This window comes from Choloepus didactylus, chromosome 6, assembly GCF_015220235.1.
Source record: "Choloepus didactylus isolate mChoDid1 chromosome 6, mChoDid1.pri, whole genome shotgun sequence".
In the NCBI taxonomy this organism is placed as follows: Eukaryota; Metazoa; Chordata; class Mammalia; order Pilosa; family Megalonychidae; genus Choloepus; species Choloepus didactylus.
This window is the reverse complement of record NC_051312.1, coordinates 109,343,355-109,356,598: the sequence shown is the minus strand read 5'-3', so window position 1 is coordinate 109,356,598 and position 13,244 is coordinate 109,343,355. Positions and strand designations below refer to the sequence as shown.

The window sequence follows — 13,244 nt, the reverse complement described above, 5'->3', positions numbered from 1 at the left end:
CCTCGAGCTGGACCCACAGCCCAGAGCCGCGCCAAGAAACCAAGAGTGACGGGGAGTGTTTCCTGCAGCACCATGCACATACCACAACATTGGCCGTGGACAGTGGCCTTTAGTGCACCCACAGCTAATTTTCCCGGAGCTGGGAAGGCGGAACTATGTGAAAAGCGGGAAATTAACATGCCCCATTCAACCATCTTTACAACAGGCTGGGAACGCTCCTGCATGGCCCAGCGGCCCAGGGCTTCCTTGGCGGGCCCGCACGCACTTGTGACGTGGCACAACCTTCCCTCAGCAGAGGTCCTGGAAGAGCACGGCTGAGAAGGGGGACCCGCTTGGAAATCCCAGGGACCCTACGCCAATACCAGAGACTTGTGGGTCAGCGGCAGAGACAATCTATGGGAAGACTGATATAAAGGCTTAGACTCTTACAACAGCCTTAAATCTCCGAGAACACCTGGGAGGTTTGATTATTAAAGTTGCCCTGCCTCCCTAGCGATCCAGACACACGCCCCACATTCAGGGAGGACAGCACCAACAACACAACCAAATTTAGTGCACCAATTGAACCCCACAAGAATCAGATCTCCACACACCACAAAGACAAAGTTGGGGAAAGCTGACTTGAGTGGACTAGGTGACTCATGGACACCATCTGCTGGTTAGAGAAAGTGTATGCCACCAAGCTGTAGATCTGACAAATTAGAGACTGGTATTTTTCTTATAAACTGAAAGAACCCTATCAAGTAAAGCAAATGCTAAGAGCCCAAAAACAACAGAAAATCTTTAAAAATATGATAAAACCAGATGCTATGGAGAACCCAAACCCAAACACCCAAATCAAAAGATCAGAAGAGACACAGTACTTGGCACAATTAATCAAAGAACTAAAAACAAACAACAAGAGCATGGCACAGGATATAAAGGACATGAAGAAGAGCATGGCACAGGATATAAAGGACATAAAGAAGATCCTAGAAGAGCACAAAGAAGAAATCGCAAGAGTAAATAAAAAAAAATAGAAGATCTTATGGAAATAAAAGAAACTGCTGGCCAAATTAAAAAGACTCTGGATACTCATAATACAAGATTAGAGGAAGTTGAACAACGACTCAGCGACCATGAGCCCAAAAGAACAGAAAATGAAAGAACAAAAGAATGAATGGGGAAAAAAAATTGAAAAAATCAAAATGGATCTCAGGAATATGATAAAATAAATCATCCAAATTTAAGGCTCATTGGTGTCTCAGAAGGGGAAGAGAAGGGTAAAGGTCTAGAAAGAGTATTCAAAGAAATTGTTGGGGAAAACTTCCCAAACCTTCTACACAATACAAATATGCAAAGCATAAATGCCCAGCGAACTCCAAATAGAATAAATTCAAATAAACCCATTCCGAGACATATTCTGATCAGACTGTCAAATACTGAAAAGAAGGAGCAAGTTCTGAAAGCAGCAAGAGAAAAGCAATTCACCACATACAAAGGAAACAACATAAGACTAAGTAGTGATTACTCAGCGGCCACCATGGAGGTGAGAAGGCAGTGGTATGACAATTTAAAATTCTGAGAGACAAAAATTTCCAAGAAGACTTTATCCAGCAAAACTCTCCTTCAAATTTGAGAGAGAGCTTAAATTTTTCACAAACAAATGCTGAGAGATGTTGCTAATAAAAGACCTGCCCTACTTTAGCTACTAAAGGGAGCCCTACCGACAGAGAAACAAAGAAAGGAGAGAGAGACATAGAGAAATTTAATAGACAAATATAGAACATTACTTCCCAGGTCACTGGGACACACATTCTTCTCTAGTGATCACGGATCTTTCTCCAGAATGGACCATATGCTGGGACATAAAACAAGCCTCAATAAATGAAAAAAAAAAAAAAAAAAATTGAATTTGTTCAAAGCACATTCTCTGACCACAACGGAATACAAATAGAAGTCAATAACCATCAGAGACTTGGAGAATTCACAAATAACTGGTGGGTAAAAATGAGAGGGAGATGAAAACATTCCCGGATAATCAAAAGCTTAGGGACTTCATCACCAGTAGAGCAGTCCTATAAGAAATGCTAAAGGGAATTGAGCAGGCTAAAAGGACAGGACACTAAACAATTGAGTGAAACTACATGAAGAAATAAAGATTTCCAGTAAAGATAACATGGTAAATACAAATACCAATACTACTGTATTTTTGATCTGTAACTCCACTATTTACTTCCTACAGGATCTAAAATACATAAACTGTAAGTATGAATGGTTTTGGACTAATACTCATACTATAAAGTGTGAGTGGTTTTGGACTCAATGTAAAATAGGTAATTTTTGACAAGAACTACATAAAGGTGGGGGAATGGAGGCGCACAGGAACATAGTTTATGTGTCCTATTGAAGTTAAGTTGGTATCAAAGAAAAACAAGATTGTTACAGATTTAAGAGGTTAAATTTAAGCCCCACAGTAAACACAAAGAAAGTATCAGAGAATATGACCATAGAGATGAAAAGTAGAGTAGGGGTTATGAGAAATGGGGGAAGGGGCAATGGGGAGTTAAGAAATGAGTGTAGGGTTTCTTTTTGGGGTGAAGGGAAATTTCTAGTAATGGATGGTGAGAAGGTGATAGCATTGCAACATTCTAAATGTGATTAATCCCACTAATGGAATGCTAGGGAGGGGTTGGAATGGGAAGATTTAGGCTGTATATATGTTTCCACAATTGAAAAAAAAAAAAAAAAAAAAAAAAAAAAAGACAGTCTAAATAGATGACAATCGAATGCCAAGGATGATCCTGGATGGGATCTGAAGATGGAAGACAGGAGATTCAGAGGGACACAGTTGAGACATAAGGAAAAAAAAAAGGAAATACAGCATATAAGCTTTAGTATCAATGTTGAATTTCTTGAACTTCTTAGCTGCGCTTAATGGGATTGCATAAAAGAATGTTCTTGTTCATGGGAATTGTATATGTGAATTACAGTGTTTGTTCAAGGATGTGTGCAGCTTGCTCTCATATGTTCAGAAGACAGAGCAATAGATGATGGATGATAGATAGTGAGGGAGGGAAAGAAAGAAATGGTGATATGGTGGTGTGACAGGATGTTAAAGTTGGTGGATTGGGGTGTCAGGGTCGGGGTATGCTGGAGTTCTTTGTATGGGGTTTGTATTGTTTTTGCAACTGTTCCTGTAAGTTTGAATTTATTTCAAAATAAAATTAAAAAAAAAAATACTAACTGTAGTTTATATCTACTGATAACAGGAAGTTTTCTTTTCTTAAAAACAGGTCAATGAATAAATGTAGAAAGAAGATAGATACCTGTGTTGTGCCAAAGTATCCCCTCACAGACCATTCGATAATTAAGGGAAAAATATACCTATATGATACAAATCACTTGCAGTCATCACCTTAAACAAATGATTAAATTTAGAATCATCAGAACAACTGACCAGTATGTGTTTCCTGAACACAGACTGAGTATTAGATGATATTGAGAATAATAATAGTATTGCCATTATGCTTAGTTCTTCTGATATCCAAAATAATTCACCTCAAAAAGAGATGGTGGAGGAGGCGGCAAACTTGTAATTTTTGCAGATCTCTCCTTTTCCACAAGCAGTGCTTTCTTTCGAGCTTTTATATGCCTTAAGAAAAAACAAAGAGATGTCATAAATTGATTTCTAAGGTAATATTACAATACAACCTTTGTGGGTAAAAATATAAATAAACTAAAGACCTTAGGAAATCCTCATCCTGATCTCACAGTCTGAATATGCTATTTAATAAAAAAGTCCATATACAGTGGACATGCAAGAAAATGTTTACCAATCGAAAGACATATATCCAAAGACATAAAGCTCTACAATGAGGTCCAACCCAACGTTTACTGTTGTTTAGAACAGTTAACAAGTAAAACAACTATTAAATGTTGATAAAGGTGGGCCACTGTATAAAATGACCACTTTTGACCTGTGACAGGCTCCTAAATTTTTACAACATGCAAAAATACTAATAACTTCCAAAGAGTCCACAACCTCTTATTGTTCTTAATTGCACTGATTATTTTTTCTTTTATACATCAAAGGCAGATAGGCTTTGGTTGACATAAATGCTACTGGACCATAGCATTATGAATTAGCCACACATTTCTTTAGAAAAATACTAACTTATTGGTAAACCCAGAATGTTCAAACTATAAATAGAAGAGAAAGCTCATTTATTATTTTCTACTTTCAGCCATGTCAGTTCCAACTGAGAGTATGGTAAAAAATTATGCCCACTTTACCGAGTTTTTTGCTTCATTAACATTTCTTTTTGATTTTTCTGTTCTTTCAGGGCCTCTTTATGCCTCGCTTCTGCTCTTTTTTTCCTTTCTGCAGCCCGCCATGCTAGAGCATTCAAATCAGGTTCCTAAAAAGCATATTACTTAAAATATCATGTCAAACAAGATTAATGACATGCATCTTATTTGATATCAAAACAGAAGTGACTTTTCAATCTTGTTATCCTCTTCTCACATACCATAGCAGTTTTTCCCAAAGTGTGGTAATGGTATCACCTAAGATACTTCATATGAGTTTAGGTGGGACAAATACAAACATTTTAATTTAAAATTAATATCATTTAACATACATTGAATAGAGTGCCAAACTACTTCAGACAAGGTTAAAATTAATTTAAAAATTAAAAAATAAGAATCTATTTAAGTTAAAATGCCTAATATATAATAATAATAAAGTATTTCTCTAGTCAGGGCAAAAATTGTGAAGGTGGTATTCAAATAACTGAGGTTTGTGAAACATGTCATTGAAGCACAAAGCTAATGGTGGAACACAAACAGCTATAAAAATCAGATGTCAGAACTTAGGGCTGTTACTAAAACACAGACTAAAATTAAGGGTCCAAGGATCAAATCTGATTGCTATAGTCTTTAAAAATATTTCTTTCTTTACTAGATAACTAGTGATAACTGGCAGTTACCAAAGATTTGCCTTCTTTGGAATCAGCAATCTAGTAATTTCCAATCAAATCACAATAAACAAATTAACATAAGTTCAGGGAACAGTCTTAAATACTGAATAATTTCTACTTAGCCTTTTTGAAAGTCATCAAAGAATTTTTACTATTTGTGAATGAAATCCAAGGGCATGTACATAAACAACGCATGTAGAAATAAGAGGAATGGTACCAGAATGGGAAATCTGAATTTACCCTACTGAATCTATTGAACATGTTTGAAACAAACAATAATCTCTGGTTCAGGTTATTATATTTATCCATATAGATAAAGATGGGAAGAAAATAATATTAATATAAACATTACAGGAAAATAGATTTTAGTTGACATAACTCTTACTAGGAAATGTACTTAGAAGCATTCTTCTCAAATTGTATTAAATCTATTAAAAAATTCAGGCTGCCCAAACAAATTCTATATTATGAAAACATTTTTATCATATAAGCACTTAATAACTATATATTTTACATTTAACCAATAAAGCACTCACTCACATTTTCTTTGGCCTGTCGATGTCCCTCTCCCACATTTCTTAAACTTGCCAAATACAATTTTTCCAAGTTCTTAATTTTCTGAGTTTGTGATTCTTCCCATTCTGCCCTTAGCTCCTCTGCCAAATGAGTGAATTGCTGGCTTCTTCTCTGTTTTATGTCTTCTCTTATCTGTAAAGCTATATCCCTTTCTTGTTCTCGAACCTAAAGAATGAGTATTTAACAGATTTTATGAAAGGAGGCCTATGTGAACTTTTTTAAAAAGCTATTTTGAAACAAGATCTCAAATGAATTCTCTTTAGGCTTATCAGTTCTCTTGAATATTCTTGTATTAGATAAGGCCTGTCTAAAGCAGAAAATCAAAGCAACAAAGAAAAAAAAGGTCTCAAATGTACTTCTAAAGTCCCCTAACTGATTAGCTATAATATATCTTTTTTTTTCCCCAAAGACCTAACGGGACTGCTGTTATCACTCTAATAACCTATAAGAGGCTAAAGTGGTAAGCATGATTTAACAAAAAGTATAGCCCAGATGAGTACAGGAAAATTCAGATGAAAATTCCACCTATGTGGTACATCATCCCCAATTTTAGACAGAATAGCACCTATAACCTACTTCACAATTATTATATTCAAAAAAGACTTCTAGAAAAGGATGATCTATAATTTCACCAATAAATTTGCCTCAACAGCCAATCATCTTTCCAATAAGTCTTCTTCAAAGTCATTCTAATTTTCCTGTTCTAATCTTCATTGGTTACACATAACTGTAAAAATGATATTTAAATAACTATCTCCCAATAATTACTGGGTCAAATAATTCCCATCCTCAAACTCTACTTCAATCTATTTACTATCTCAGCCCAGTTTTCAAATGTTCCAATACTAGTTAATATACAAGAACCAGGGCTCTTATACAGCCAGAAAAGGGTTTTAAACACAAAATTTTATTTAGAACACTCTAATGTAATAAATACAAATAATGTGGGTAAGACAAAAACTTTGAAACTTTATTCCAAACAAATCATACCTGTAGCAATCTTAGCTTTCGTCTTCTTTCATAATCTTCCTTCAAGATAAAAGCTTCTTCATTTGGACTCAACCTCAGCTTGGCAGCATTCACTACCTTTCTTTTCATTTCTGTATACTTTAAATATAAATGTTCTAAATTTTTAAAAAAGAGAAATGTTTATAAAGATATATACCACTAAAACAGGACTGCAAAGGTTAGAATACTTTTTTTAAAAAATTAATACTTTTGACATGTAAAGGGCTGTCTATATTCAAATAAAATAATTTGGATAGCTAAATTTCAACTTATTTACAAATAGCATTATTAATTCAGCACTTTATCAGTTGTTCTCAGATGGGTCAGAGTTGGGGAGTGGAGGGGTCAGAATTACTCAGAAAAGTTTTGCCTGGTCTATGGCAAATTATTCTTTACCTAGAGAACCTGGGACCTGATTTATTTATTGGCAATTGCAGAGTTTACTTAGCTTAATGCAAAAAAAGCACAACTTTAGCACAGAATAAATGTTGTAAGAACTATAATTAATACTTTAGAACTTTGATAACTTGTTCATAACCAGCAAGATTGCTGTAAATTCAAGAGCTCCTGGTGCCTGGATTCAACTCCCATTTTGTTTCATATAACTTGTTCACTAAGGGTCATTGTATCTTAAGGAATCATATAATCCCATGTGCTATACTCTGCATTAAACAATTCTTCAATAATTAGGATGGGAATGTTTAAATGAATGAGTATTTAAAAAACTCCTTTTAGAACAATTCTGTCATTTAGACATTTCAAGTGTTTAGATTCTCCGATCAATCCTTCTATTTCTACTGTTTATACTCAGATATTCTCCCTCTCCTTCCTAAATTATAACATGTCCCTATTTGGGTAGAAATGTAAAGAATGCAAGAATCTACGGTTTCAGTAATTTGAAACCTCAGGTTCTTCTCTGGTTCTTCTGCTATCATCTCCTTGCTCTCATTACCACCTCCAAAAATTAAGACATTAACAGCAGTATGTGACCATAATTTTATCAGACAAGTCAACATTTCTCAGGTCTCCTCATAGTGATCAGGCAGACAAACTAGATTATTGGATACCTCTACCTTGCTGAAGTTAGCTTAAGTTCTATTTCCTCCACAAAGCTGCTCTCTAATAATTTCCTGCTCCACCAGCCCCACCCACTCCTGGCCCCCCATCTATAATAAATATTGCTTCTATACTCATATGGAGACTTAATCTTATGTTGTCTTGGTGTAAGCCTCCTCTAGTTTTTCATAAATTACTGTTTGCCCTTCCCAGTTTGATTCCTAATAACTGAAGGACAGGGGCTATGTTTAAAAAAAGTTTTAATACTGAAAGCAATTTAAATATATTTTATGAGTAACATACTATGGATGGGTACAAAGAATAGGGGCTAGGAAAGAGTGGGGTACTTAATAGGGACTAATACTTCTCCAATGAATTCTCCATCAGCATGTAAGATCAGTGAGAGCAGGAACTATCTTATACAGTTATGCCCACTGCCTAAAAATAGTGCCTTGCACATAAGTAGGTACATTCAGTAATTGTGTTGACTGAATAACTCATTTACAAACTAATTCATATTTAGTGTTGACCCATGGCAAGCGCTATATAAGTATATATAGTTATTATTACTATCTTCTTAATATTAGGACTCTGATGCCAAAAAAGGAATAATAGCTTGCATTTCAAATTCTTTTCCAAGGTATCCACTCATTTGATACTCAAAAGGCTTTGGTAATGGTAGGTAAAGTGCCTATTGTTTTCCTCATTATATGTGAAGAACCAAATGCCTCTTGGGTTAAAAGACTTGTCTAAAGAGACAATATCTAGTGGCAGAGCCAAGAAAAGAATCTGGTTTCCTTATTTCAAATGACTCCTAACTTTCTGATATGCTAAAACATGGAGTAAGAAAAACTTTAAGCTGGTATTTTCTGAGCGGATTAAAGAACAGAATAAAAAAGACAAAATGAACAAGACTGAATTCAGCCTTTACAATGTGCCTTTATTAATTTGTCTGAAAGTCTTTAAAAATTCATTCAAATTCAAACTATTAAAACAAATTCCTGATGAATCTCATAGACATGTCATTGTGCAAAACAAACCAGACACAAAATAGATTATATTGTAAAATTCCATTTATATGAAGTTCAAAAACAAGCAAGACTAATCCTTGATGACAGAGGTTAAATAGGGGTTACCTTTCTGAGGGTTATTGACGGGTAGGGGACATAAAGGAGCCTGCTAGGATGCTGGAAATGTTCTATATTTTGATCAGCGTAATGGTTATAGAGATATATACATATGTAAAAATTCATCAACACTTAGCCTTGTGTATTTTATTCTATCTAAGTTATATCTCAATAAAAAAGAAAAAAAAACCCAATTTTTCAGATTGTTTTAAGTATCCATCATCATTTTCATTTGCCAAAGAATTATAGAGAAATTATGTTATTTTTAGTTGCTAAATGTAACTGAATAACTGTTTTCCTTTGTGTGTGTGTGTGTGTGTGTGTGTGTGTGTGTGTGTGTATAAATTTCTTGACCTATCATTTGGAAATAATTTCAGACTTAGACCAAGATCCAATCCAAGGACACATACTGCATTTGGTTGTGTTAGGGTCCTCCTCCAGGTAGCAAACGCCAAGACAGGATTAAACCCCCAGGTGATTAGGTAATTAGAGTTTATTAGAGGAAATGTCTGGTGTGAGAGAAAATGGGGGAGCTGATTAAGGCTGGAGTATTAGACTTTAATGCAAATCTGATACTGAGTGAAGGAGGGAAGATAGGGTAGATGCCTCACAAACTGCCTTGCAGTCTAAGGAAGGTTCAGCAAGGTCTCTGAGGAGTCCTCAAGCCAAAGTGCATTTTCAAGGAAAGGGCCTGCCCTAGTATCCCTGCCATCTTCAATCACTAGCTGGGGGCAGCCCACGGGAAGAATAGCCTCCATGCAAACAGATTTCAGAGTGCTGGGGCCCTTGGTCAATTACATTCCTAGAGGTGAAAATCTCTGAGTTGCTTCCTCATGGCTGCAAGGTGGTCATGTCTCCTTTGTCTCCTCTAATAGGTCTTTCTTTCCAAGACAGACATTCTTGAAAAATCCTGGCCAGTTATTTTGTTGAATTTCCCTCAATTTGATTTTGTCTGATGTTGTCTTATGGTTAGGTTGAGGCTGTGCGTTTTGGGCATGAATAACACAAAAGTGTTGATGTGCCCTTCTCAGTGCATACCAGGAGATAAATGACGTTGATATGCCTTACTACTGGTGATACAAATTTTGATTACTTGGTTAAGGTAGACTCTACCAGGTTTCTCCTCTGTAAAGTTAACACTTTTCCTTTGTAAGTTATAAGTATCTGATGGAGAGATACTTTGAGGTTATGCAAACATTCCATTTCTCATTACACTTTTGTCCACTAAACTTAGTGTCTGAAACAATTACTGTGGAGTTTATCAAATGGTGACTTTCTATTTTTATTATTCCTTCTACACCCATCAATTAGAATTATACTAAAAGGAAGAGCTTTCCCTACTCCCTCCCCCATTTATTTATTCATATCAATATGGAGGCAAAGATTTTTAAAATTTTATGTGTAATTACTACCCAGTAACTGTTATCTTAATTTTGAAAGCTACCCTTCATAAAAATTTATGTAGGCCACCCTTAATCATAGCAACAATCCAGGTGAAGAACTATTTTTACAAGCCAAACCGGTATTATTATAGGCAGCTTAAGTATTATTTAGCAGGTACTAGTTTTTACATTAAAAACAAAAAGTCAGCAACACGCTATAAGCAGTTAAAAAAAAAAAGTTGTCACAGGTTAAACAGTAAGTATAGTCCATCTAGAACTCAGATCTTCTCAATCATAAACCTGTGTGTTTTCTCCTAAACCACCCTTTTAAAAGCAGAGATTTCCATTGCTTTGTAAATCCTTTCTCTAAATAAGCCCATAGTAGAGCACTCTCTACATCAGGAAATTGGCAATGAAAAGGAGACTACCCAGCAGTGAAATGTGCTTGAGTTTTGGAGACAGAAACATGTTAGTTCCAATCCTGACTATTTAATGCCTCAAGAGCCTCAGGTACCACATCAAAAACATAGGGATGATTCTACCTACCTAAGATTTTGTCCTGAGGATCAAATGTTATGGCATATGTAAGGCACCAGGTAATCATTCAATTAAGAACAGAAGACTTGATTTAAGACCCATCATTGCAGCTTACTAGCTGAAGATACTGACCAAGTCAGTCAGTCTCTTTGGGTCTCAGTTTCCTAACCTTGTATGGTGAGGATAACAATATCTACTCCAACAGGTTGCTCGGATGATTATGTGACTTAATAAATGTGAAAATGCCAAATAATTCTAAGTATTAAAAACTCAAAAGTTAACCATTGTTTAAAAACCTCCGTTTGTGGCAGGATTTAATACCTGAGAAATTAAATATGACACACCAAAAGAGAGCGTGCTTTTCAGGGAACGATTCCACGCAATATCCGTGGGGTAATCTGGGGGAAGGGAGGGCAAGACGCACCGAGAAGCGTTTCCAGCAGCAGCGGCGGCGGCCCTCCGGGCAGCCCGGACTAGGAAGCCCAGAGAATCCGAAGGCTGCAGGACAAACCCGCGCAACCCCACCCGGGAAAGCGCGAAAACCCACAAGTGCAAAATACCTTAGAGCAGCCTGTCGCAAGCCGGCGGTCCTGGGTCCGGACGCGCCTCCTGACTGGGCGCTCCTTACAGCCGCCAGCCGGACTCCAGCCGGAATCCGAGGCTTGGCTAGGCCTAAGATCCGCCAGCAATGCTGCGTTCGCAACGCGGCGCCTTCACGGAATCCCTTTCCTTCTAAGCACACTCCTAATTCCTGAGCCTCAGGGAGTCATGCACGTCCAAGGCCGCCAGAAGTCGATATGTCACTCTCCTGAAAATCAGGAGCCGGAGTCAGAAACCGTACCCTAGACGGCCTGGGTAGCCACCGCCACTCAACTTCAAAACAGCCGTTTGTGCGCCTGCGGGGCAGCCATTGCTGAGCCATCGTCACTTCCGTCGTTCAAACCGCCCACCAATGGCGGGACCAAATCGCGGGAATCCGCCTAGCTTCACCTCCCCCTGGGGCTGCTGGGAGGGCCGCGCCCTGTTAAAGCGCCGTTCCCCACGCACGCGCACATGCACATGGGCTGGTCCTTAGATGGAGGCCGGTCGATTCTCAGAGGCACAGCGACTTTGAAGTTTTACTTCATTTCTCTCAACATTCCTCTCTTACAGATTAAGAGACATAGATACAGAAAGGTGAAGTTATTTGCCCAGAATCTTGAGATTGACTTGAGATTTAAGACCCCATCATGAAGATGCCTTGAAATATGCATCCGTTTATGTACTACACAATTTATTGGTACTGTTATACTGCAGTTAGTTTCTGACAGCTTTCATTTAAGGCCTTCGGCTCTCAACAGTGAACCAAATCATGTTACTCTGTGCCTCCAGAGGTTCGGGACACCTAGAACGGGTCAAGGATATATCTGCTGCGAACAACCTATAATCAGAGAGAGGTGAGCACAGGTTCATATTTATCGAGCACTTATTTTGTGCCAGGTACGCTGCGCTAGGTGCAGGGGAGACAAAGGTAAAAGGAATCATGACCACCACGCCCGCCCTCCCCACCCCCGCAAATTTTGCGGTCTAGGGAGTTAAATATACCACAAATCAGGATCAGGAAACGCGGTGGGAGGTTCATGGGGTGGGGGTGAGGGTGCTCTAGCGGTTGCTGACATGAGTAGATTCTGGCTTGGACTGTGGAGGAGAGGCGAGGGGTTGAATACTAAACACTGAAGGCAGGGAAACCAGCTAGGCTATTATTTATTGCAGGATTTGAAAGACGACTGCAATGAGAATGGAGAAAAGTGGGTAAGACAGAGAGAAGTGGGTGGCCTTAAGAGACAAAAACTAAGGAACTGATGGTTACTTGGTTATGGGAGGCAAAGAACAGGGAGAAATGAAGGGTGATGCCCAAGTTCCAGATTGTGGATGAGGTGCAAGGTAGAGGAGAGTTTGGGAGTAATGACTTAAGCTTTGAATATTTTGAATTTTAGCTCCTATGGGCTATCTAGACAAAAGGATGTATCCCAGAAATATTTAGGAGGGAAAAGTAGCAGTGTTTGACAAATAATTGCATGTGAATTCAGTTAAGGGAAAAGGCAGAGTGAAGTTAGCCTCACAGGCCACTAACTTGAGTAGTTGTGATGATGTCTGGGCTAAGAGAGAAATCAGAAGTGGGAGTCATTTAAGTGGGCAAGGTGATGAGTTCAGCTTTGGAGATGTGGAACTTCATGTGCCTGTGGAATATTAATTGATGTCCACCAAGCTGATGATACACTTATAGACAGTCCCCAGAAAGAACTGGGCTAACTTTGGGTTCCAATGCCATATGGGTAATAACCAAAACTCTAGGAGTGGATGAGAATTTGCAGAGTGAGAAGGACAAAACTTGATGGAATTAAAGGAAGGGACAGCCAAGTACTTGAAGAAGAAATGTTGTGACCCCACTTTGGTTTTACAGTACAGGAAGTTGAGTTACAGAGAGGTTCTGTGACTTGATAAGAGCACGTGTAAGTGAAGGGTAGAACCAGCACTGGAATTCATGTCTCCATCCCAAATATTGGGATTCCTCCTCTCTGCTTCTCTCTTCCCCAATTTCCTGTCATATTTATCTT

General features: G+C 37.9%; 1 protein-coding gene and 1 long non-coding RNA gene across 10 annotated transcripts in view; one reads left to right on the top strand and one right to left on the bottom strand.

Annotated features, from left to right (window-relative positions):
• Nucleotides 1–11,561, bottom strand: part of CEP295 (centrosomal protein 295) — an 80,264-nt gene extending 68,703 nt beyond the window's left edge. For 3 of the 7 annotated variants that reach the window (XR_005217534.1, XM_037841112.1, XM_037841113.1), the window contains exons 1-5: nucleotides 11,208–11,556; nucleotides 6,528–6,661; nucleotides 5,502–5,702; nucleotides 4,276–4,400; nucleotides 3,541–3,634 (exon numbers count right to left, since the gene is read on the bottom strand). Coding sequence is in view for 6 of the 7 variants with exons in the window: in XM_037841112.1 (XP_037697040.1) it covers nucleotides 3,541–3,634; nucleotides 4,276–4,400; nucleotides 5,502–5,702; nucleotides 6,528–6,635 (528 nt within the window). In the remaining variant the exon portion in view is untranslated. Of the gene's footprint in view, nucleotides 1–3,540; nucleotides 3,635–4,275; nucleotides 4,401–5,501; nucleotides 5,703–6,527; nucleotides 6,662–11,207 lie in introns of all 7 variants that reach the window. The other 4 variants (XM_037841109.1, XM_037841114.1, XM_037841115.1 and 1 more) reach the window with 2 other exon arrangements.
• A 160-nt stretch (nucleotides 11,562–11,721) lies between these two features.
• Nucleotides 11,722–13,244, top strand: part of LOC119538261 — a 130,699-nt gene continuing 129,176 nt past the window's right edge. For all 3 annotated transcript variants that reach the window (XR_005217533.1, XR_005217531.1, XR_005217532.1), the window contains exon 1: nucleotides 11,722–12,083. This is a non-coding gene — a long non-coding RNA (uncharacterized LOC119538261). The remainder of the gene's footprint in view (nucleotides 12,084–13,244) is intronic.